General features: G+C 56.6%; 1 protein-coding gene and 1 long non-coding RNA gene across 2 annotated transcripts; both read right to left on the bottom strand.

Moving 5' to 3' along the window:
• Positions 1-678: 678 nt before the first annotated feature.
• On the bottom strand, positions 679-1,741 carry LOC146423099 (uncharacterized). The gene is made up of 2 exons (XR_014847707.1): positions 1,699-1,741; positions 679-1,464 (listed from the first exon to the last, which is right to left on the bottom strand). It is a non-coding gene; the product is annotated as an uncharacterized LOC146423099 (long non-coding RNA).
• Positions 1,742-2,116: 375 nt separating this feature from the next.
• On the bottom strand, positions 2,117-7,098 carry LOC146423098 (uncharacterized; the record flags this gene model as incomplete). Its single annotated transcript, XM_085045050.1, has 3 exons — positions 2,117-3,189; positions 3,280-5,491; positions 6,786-7,098. Coding segments are annotated over 3 exons (3,354 nt in total), but the record flags the coding sequence as incomplete, so codon positions are not given.
• Between the last annotated feature and the right edge of the window lie 216 nt (positions 7,099-7,314).

Below are 7,314 nucleotides of genomic sequence, written 5' to 3'. Positions count from 1 at the left end.
AAACTGGAAATTTGGGATAAAAAACTGGGAAATTGGGAAAAAAACCCGAGAAATTGGGATTAAAAATGGGAAATTGGGAAAAAAAACTGGGAAATTGGGGTGAAAAGTGGGAAATTGGGGATAAAAAATGGGAAATTGGAATAAAAAATAGGAAATTGGGACCAAAAAAAAGGGAAATTCGGATTAAAAATTGCAAAATTTGGATTAAAAAAATGGGAAAATTGGGATTAAAAATGGGAAAATCGGGACAAAAAATGGGAAATTTGGGATAAAAATGGGAAAATTTGGATTAAAAAATGGAAAATTTGGATAAAAAAAGGGAAATTGGGATAAAAACTGGGAAATTTGGATTAAAAATGGGAAATTGGGATAAAAACTGGGAAATTGGGATTGGGGACCCAAAAATTGGGATAAAAAACTGGAAATTGGGATTAAAAAAAAGGAAATTTGGGATTAAAACTGGGAAATTGGGATAGAAACTGTAAAATTGGGATTAAAAACAAGAAAATTGGGGTTTGGAACCAAAAAATTGGGGTTGGAGACCAAAATTTGGGATTAAGAACTGGAAAATTGGGGTTGGAAACAGGAAAATTGGGGATTGGAAACTGGAAAATTGGGATTGGATACCCAAAAATTGGGATTGGGCACCCAAAATTTGGGATTGACCACACGGAAATGAATTTTAAAAACTCTTATCAATTTTTATTCACATTATTTATAATTCCTATAATTTAATCAATTTATTAATTACATTCTGCTGCCCCCCGGCGGACAAATCTGGAACTGCAGCTCTCGTTTTTGGGGCGAAATTCCCGGAAATTTTGGGGAGAAATTCCCAAATTTCAGAGACTTCAAACCTCCTCAAAATCAGAGGAAAAGCTCCAAAAAATTCCAGGGATTCCCAAAATTTCAGGGACCCTAAAATTCCAGGAATTCCCAAAAATTCAGGGACCCCAAATCTCCCCAAAATCAGGAAAAAAACCCCAAAATTCCAGGGATTCCCAAAAATTACCCAAATTCCAGAAATCCCCAAATTTCCAGAAATACCCAAAATTCCAGGGATTCCCAAAATTCCAGAAATTCCCAAAATTCCAGATTTGGGGAGGAAGGAAATTTAAAAAACATAAAAACTTTTGGGAAAAAAACCCCCAAAACTCCCCAAAAATTTAACTGGGGGGATTTGGGGATTTTTGGGAGGATTTGGGGATTTTTGGGGGGAATTTGGGAATTTTTGGGAATTCTCGGCACAGGAGGCACCACTGGGAGGGGGAGGGGAGATCCCAGTGCTCCCAGTCACTGATTCCCAGTGCTCCCAGTATTCCCAATGCTCCCAGTTTGTGATTCCCAGTATTCCCAGTGCTCCCAGTATTCCCAGAGCTTCCAGTCTGTGATTCCCAGTTCTCCCAGTATTCCCAGTCAGTGATTCCCAGTGCTCCCAGTCACTGATTCCCAGTATTCCCAGTCCTCCCAGTTGTTGATTCCCAGTTTGTGATTCTCAGTATTCCCAGTGCTCCCAGTATTCCCAGTCAGTATTCCCAGTGCTCCCAGTATTCCCAGTTTGTGATTCCCAGTGCTCCCAGTTTGTCATTCCCAGTTCTCCCAGTATTCCCAGTTTGGAATTCCCAGTATTCCCAGTGCTCCCAGTATTCCCAGAGCTTCCAGTCTGTGATTCCCATTTCTCCCAGTATTCCCAGTCACTGATTCCCAGTGCTCCCAGTTACTGATTCCCAGTACTCCCAGTATTCCCAGTTCTCCCAGTCACTGATTCCCAGTGCTCCCAGTACTCCCAGAGATTCCAGTTTGTAATTCCCAGTATTCCCAGTTTGTGATTCCCAGTATTCCCAGTTCTCCCAGTCACTGATTCCCAGTATTCCCAGTGCTCCCAATATTCCCAGTCATTAACTCCAGGTCCTCCCAGTCACTGGTTCCCAGTGTCCCCAGTGGCCAATCCCAGCCACCGATCCCCATCGTTCCCAGTATTCCCAGTTCCCCCATGACTCCCAGTGTCCCCAGTGCCCCCAGTGTCCTCAATGTCCCCATTGTCCCCAGTGACCAATCCCAGCGTCCCCAATGTCCAATCCCAGTGACCCCAGTGTCCTCAATGACGAATCCCAGTGTCACCACTGTCCCCAATGTCCCCAGTGTCCCCAATGTCCCCAATGTCCCCAATGGCCAATCCCAGTCACCGATCCCCATTGTCCCCAATGTCCTCAGTGTCCCCAGTGTCCCTGTTGTCCCCAATGTCCCCATTGCACGGTATCACCCCGGCATACACCCTGTACTTATGGTTCAGCCAGGGGTGACCGTGCAGCCCGTAGCGTGTCCCCAGTGTCCCCAGTGTCCCCAATGGCCAATCCCAGTCACCGATCCCCATTGTCCCCATTGTCCCCAGTGTCCCCAATGTCCCCGTTGCACGGTGTCACCCCGGCGTACACCCTGTATTTATGGTTCAGCCAGGGGTGACCGTGCAGCCCGTACCTTGTCCCCAAGGCGCCCTGGGGACACGGGTGACAGTAGAAGACCCTCCTGACGCGGGCGTGCAGCAGCGCCATGGCGCACATGGCACACGGCTCGCGCGTCACGAACACGTCACACCCCGCCAGCAGGTACCCCGCCGTGACGTCATCGGTGACGTCAGCGGTGACGTCATCGTCGGGGCGCTCGGCCGCCGCGGGGATGATGTAACCGGTGAGGTCCATGGGGACGCCGCGGGGGATGGCGGCCGGGTCCAGGGTGGGGCTGGTGACGTCATCGGTGACGTCATTGGATGCCCCTGGGATGACGTCATCGGTGATGTCATTGGCGTCACCTGGGATGACGTCATCGGTGATGTCATTGGTGTCACCAGAGGTGGCGTCGGAGGTGTCGTTGGGGTCCTTGACCTTGATGTCATTGGTGATGTCATCAGGGTCCTTGGGCATCCCTGGGATGATGTCATTGGTGACGTCATTGGTGTCTCTGGCCGCTCCTGGGATGATGTCACCGGCGAGGTCCATGGGGACGTCACCGATGACGTCATCGAGGCTGGCCGCGGTGACGTCATTAGTAGCGGTGGCATCTTTGGGGTTGGCAGTGACGTCACTACGGCTGTGACCGATATTGTCCCTGTGACCGACGACGACATCACCACACCCAGCTGTGACACCCTTGGGCTCAGCGATGACGTCACCACACCCAATGGTGACGTCACTGCAGCCAAGCCTGGCGACCTTGGGCTCAGTGCCACCTCCCCCTCCCCCGTCGCCGCTGTCCCCAGGGTGTCCCCTGCGCCTGGCGCACCCTGTGACGTCACCGGGGCGTCCCTGACCACGCCCTGCCCTCCTTGTGACGTCACCGGGGTGTCCCTGACCACGCCCCTCTCTCCCTGTGACATCACTGTGCCCAGCGACGACGTCACCGCAGCCAGCGATGACATCACCCACCTGGCCACGCCCACCGCGTGCCCTCCCCGTGACATCACCCCTCCCAGGGATGACGTCACCCCGCCCAGTGATGACATCACCACGCGGAGGGTTTCCAAACCGCCCCTTCCCCGTGACGTCACCCCTCCCAGCGATGACGTCACCTCTCCCAGGGATGACGTCACCCATCCCAGGGATGACGTCACCGCGCAGCGGCTGCCCGCACCTTGCCCGAGCCACGCGGGCGATGCAGTCCATGGCGGCGTGGCGCAGCGGGTGGCAGCTGTCCCCGATGTCCCCAATGTCCCCTCTCCGGTCCCACCCCACGGCCAGGACACGCCCCCTCCGCGGCTCCACGGCCGCCGCCCCCGCCCCTCGCCCCGCCCCCGCCGCCGCCGCCACCGCCATGGCCGCCATGGCCGCTGTCACCTCCCTTGGGGACAGCCGGGCTGGCCCCGCCCCCCGCGCCGGGCCACGCCCCGCCCACGGCCACAGCCCCGCCCCCCGGGCCAAGGTGGCCTCCCGGCCCGGCGAGGGGACACGGGCGGGCAGCAGCACCCGGAACGGTGTCCCCAGGCCGTGCGGGGACACCGAGGGACCCAGCAGCCACGCCAGAGGGGGGACACCGGCGGGACTGGGGACACCGGCGGGACTGGGGACACCGGCGGGACCGGGGACACCGGCGGGACTGGGGACACCGGGGGAACTGGGGACACCGGGGGAACTGGGGACATCAGAGTCACCGGGGACACTGGAATCGCTGGTGGCACTGGGGACAGCAGAGTCACTGGGGACACTGGGGACAGCGGAGTCACTGGTGGCGCTGGGGACACCAGAATCGCTGGGGACACCGGTGGCACTGATGGTGTTGGAGTCACTGGTGGAACTGGTCATACTGGTGGCACTAGTGGCGTTGGGGACACTGGAATCACTGGTGTCACTGGTGGTGCTGGTGGCACTGGGGACACCAGAATCACTGGGGACACTGGTGGAACTGGTCATACTGGTGGCACTAGTGGCGTCAGGGACACTGGAATCACTGGTAGCACTGGTGGCATTGGTGGAACTGGTCATACTGGTGGCACTGGGGACATCACAGTCACTGGGGACACCAGAATCGTTGGTGACACCGGCAGGGTTGGAGTCCTTAGACGAACTGGTCATACTGGTGGCACTGGTGGCGTTGGGGACACTGGAATCACCAGTGGCATTGCAGTCCTTGGTGGAACTGGTCATACTGGTGGCACTGGGGACACCAGAATGGCTGGAGTCACTGCTGGAACTGGTCACACTGGTGGAACTGGTCATACTGGTGGCACTGGTGGCGTTGGAGTCACTGGTGGCACTGGTCATACTGGGGACACTGGAGTCATTGGGGACACCAGAGTCACTGGTCTCACTGGTCAAACTGGTGTGCCCGGTCACAGTGGTCATCACAGCGCTGGCACTGGTGACACTGGTCACACTGGTGTAACTGGTGGCACTGGTGGCACTGGTCACACTGGTGTAACTGGTGGCACTGGTGACGCTGGCAGCACTGGTCAAACTGGTCACACTGGTGTCCCCAGTGTCCCTGGTCACGCTGGTGCCACTGGTCTTACTGGTGCCACTGGTGTCCCCAGTGCCACTGGTGTTACTGGTCACCTTCATGTCCCCATTGCCACTGGTGTTACTGGTGTTACTGGTGCCACTGGTGTTACTGGTGTTACTGGTGGCCTTCAAGTCCCTGGATCCACTGGTCTTACTGGTGTTACTGGTGACCTTCATGTCCCCAGTGCCACTGGTGTTACTGGTGTCACTGGTCACCTTCATGTCCCCAGTGCCACTGGTCTTACTGGTGTTACTGGTGTCCCCAGTGCCACTGGTCTTACTGGTGTTACTGGTCACCTTCATGTCCCCAGTGCCACTGGTGTTACTGGTGTTACTGGTGGCCTTCGAGTCCCTGTTACTGGTCTTACTGGTGTTACTGGTCCTACTGGTGCCGCTGACCCAAGCGGCAGCCCCGGGGGTGGCGGTGACGTAATCGGTGATGTAATCACTGACATCATCAGTGACGTCATCAGTGATGTAATCAACGGGAGCGGCGTCACCTGAGGGAGAGTCCCAGTCAGTCCCAGTAACGTCCCAGTGCTCCCAGTAACCTCCCAGTAACATCCCAGTTAGCTCCCAGTGCTCCCAGTAACCTCCCAGTTAGCTCCCAGTGACATCCCAGTAACATCCCAGTGACCTCCCAGTGCTCCCAGTAACCTCCCAGTGACCTCCCAGTAACATCCCAGTTAGCTCCCAGTGCTCCCAGTAACCTCCCAGTGAGTCCCGGTAACGTCCCAGTAACCTCCCAGTAACTTCCCAGTAACCTCCCAGTAACATCCCAGTAACATCCCAGTGACCTCCAAGTAACATCCCAGTGCTCCCAGTAACATCCCAGTGCTCCCAGTGAGTCCCAGTTAGCTCCCAGTGACCTCCCAGTGCTCCCAGTAACATCCCAGTTAGCTCCCAGTAACATCCCAGTTAGCTCCCAGTGACCTCCCAGTGCTCCCAGTAACATCCCAGGAACGTCCCAGTGCTACCAGTAACCTCCCAGTCCATCCCAGTAACATCCCAGTGCCTCCCTGTCCCTCCCAGTCCATCCCAGTCTCCCAGTCTCCCGTTCCCAGTCTCCCAGTTCCCAGTGCTCCCAGTCCCTCCCAGTCCTCCCAGTTTGTTCCAGTCCTTCCCAGTCTCCCAGTTATCCCATCTCCCAGTTATCCCAGTTCTCTCATCCTCCCAGTCCTCCCAGTCCTCCCAGTTTTCCCAGTCCCTCCCAATCCATTCCCACTCCATCCCAGTCTGTTCCCAGTCCCTCCCACTCCCCGCCCAGTCCCTCCCAGTCCATTCCCAGTCCCTCCCAGTCCATTCCCAGTCCCTCCCAGTCCATCCCAGCTTGTTCCCAATCTCCTCCCAGTTCCCTCCCAGTCCCTCCCAGTTCCCTCCCAGTCCCTCCCAGTGCTCCCAGTACCTGCGGGGGGGTCGAGGCAGAGCAGCACGCCCATCCCCCCACCCAGCTCGCCCCAGTCCCTCCCAGTATATCCCAGTTTATCCCAGTTCCTACAATCCCATCCCAGTCCATCCCAGTTCCCTCCCAGTCCATTCCCAGTTCCTCCCAGTGTCTCCCAATCCATTCCCTATCCATTCCCAGTCCCTCCCAGTCCATCCCAGTCCCTCCCAGTCTCTCCCAGTTCCCTCCCAGTCCCCTCTAGTTCCCTCCCAGTCCATCCCACTTCCCTCCCAGTCCCTCCCAGTTCCCTCCCAGTCCCTCCCAGTTCCATCCCAGTCCCTCCCAGTCCATCCCAGTCCATCCCAATCCCCTCCCAGTTCCCTCCCAGTCCCTCCCAGTCCCCCCAGTACCTGCGGGGGGGTCGAGGCAGAGCAGCACGCCCATCCCCCCTCCCGGCTCGCCCCGCACGCGCTTGAGGTGGCCCAGGTGGGGGAGGGGCCTGGCCACGCCCAGCTCCCGCAGCAGCCGCGGGGTTTCCCGGGGCAGCAGCACAGGGGCTGCCCATCCCCCCAGCACCGCCAGGGGGCGCTGCCGCCCCTCCCCCCACCAGGGCACACCGCGGGGAGGGGGAGGGGCGGGAGGGGGAGGGGAGGGAGGGGGAGGGGAGGGGGGGAGGGGGTGGGAGGGGAGGGAGGGGGAGGGGGATGATCCTCCCCATGGACATGGGGCTGGGGGGAAAAAATGGGAAAAAATAGGAAAAAATGGGGAAAAAATAGGGAAAAAATGGGGGAAAAATGGGGAAAAAAGGGAAAAAATGGGAAAAAAAATTTTAAAAGGGAAAAATAGGAAAAAATGGGAAAAAATGGGAAAAATGGGGGAAAATGGGAGAAAAAAGGGAAATAAAATGGGAAATAACATGGGAAATAAAATGGGAAATAA

Source organism: Lichenostomus cassidix, unplaced genomic scaffold (assembly GCF_008360975.1).
Source record: "Lichenostomus cassidix isolate B80296 unplaced genomic scaffold, HeHo_3.0 HiC_scaffold_34, whole genome shotgun sequence".
NCBI lineage: Eukaryota > Metazoa > Chordata > Aves > Passeriformes > Meliphagidae > Lichenostomus > Lichenostomus cassidix.
The sequence above is the reverse complement of the archived record's forward strand: the minus strand, read 5'-3'. Positions and strand labels throughout refer to the sequence as shown.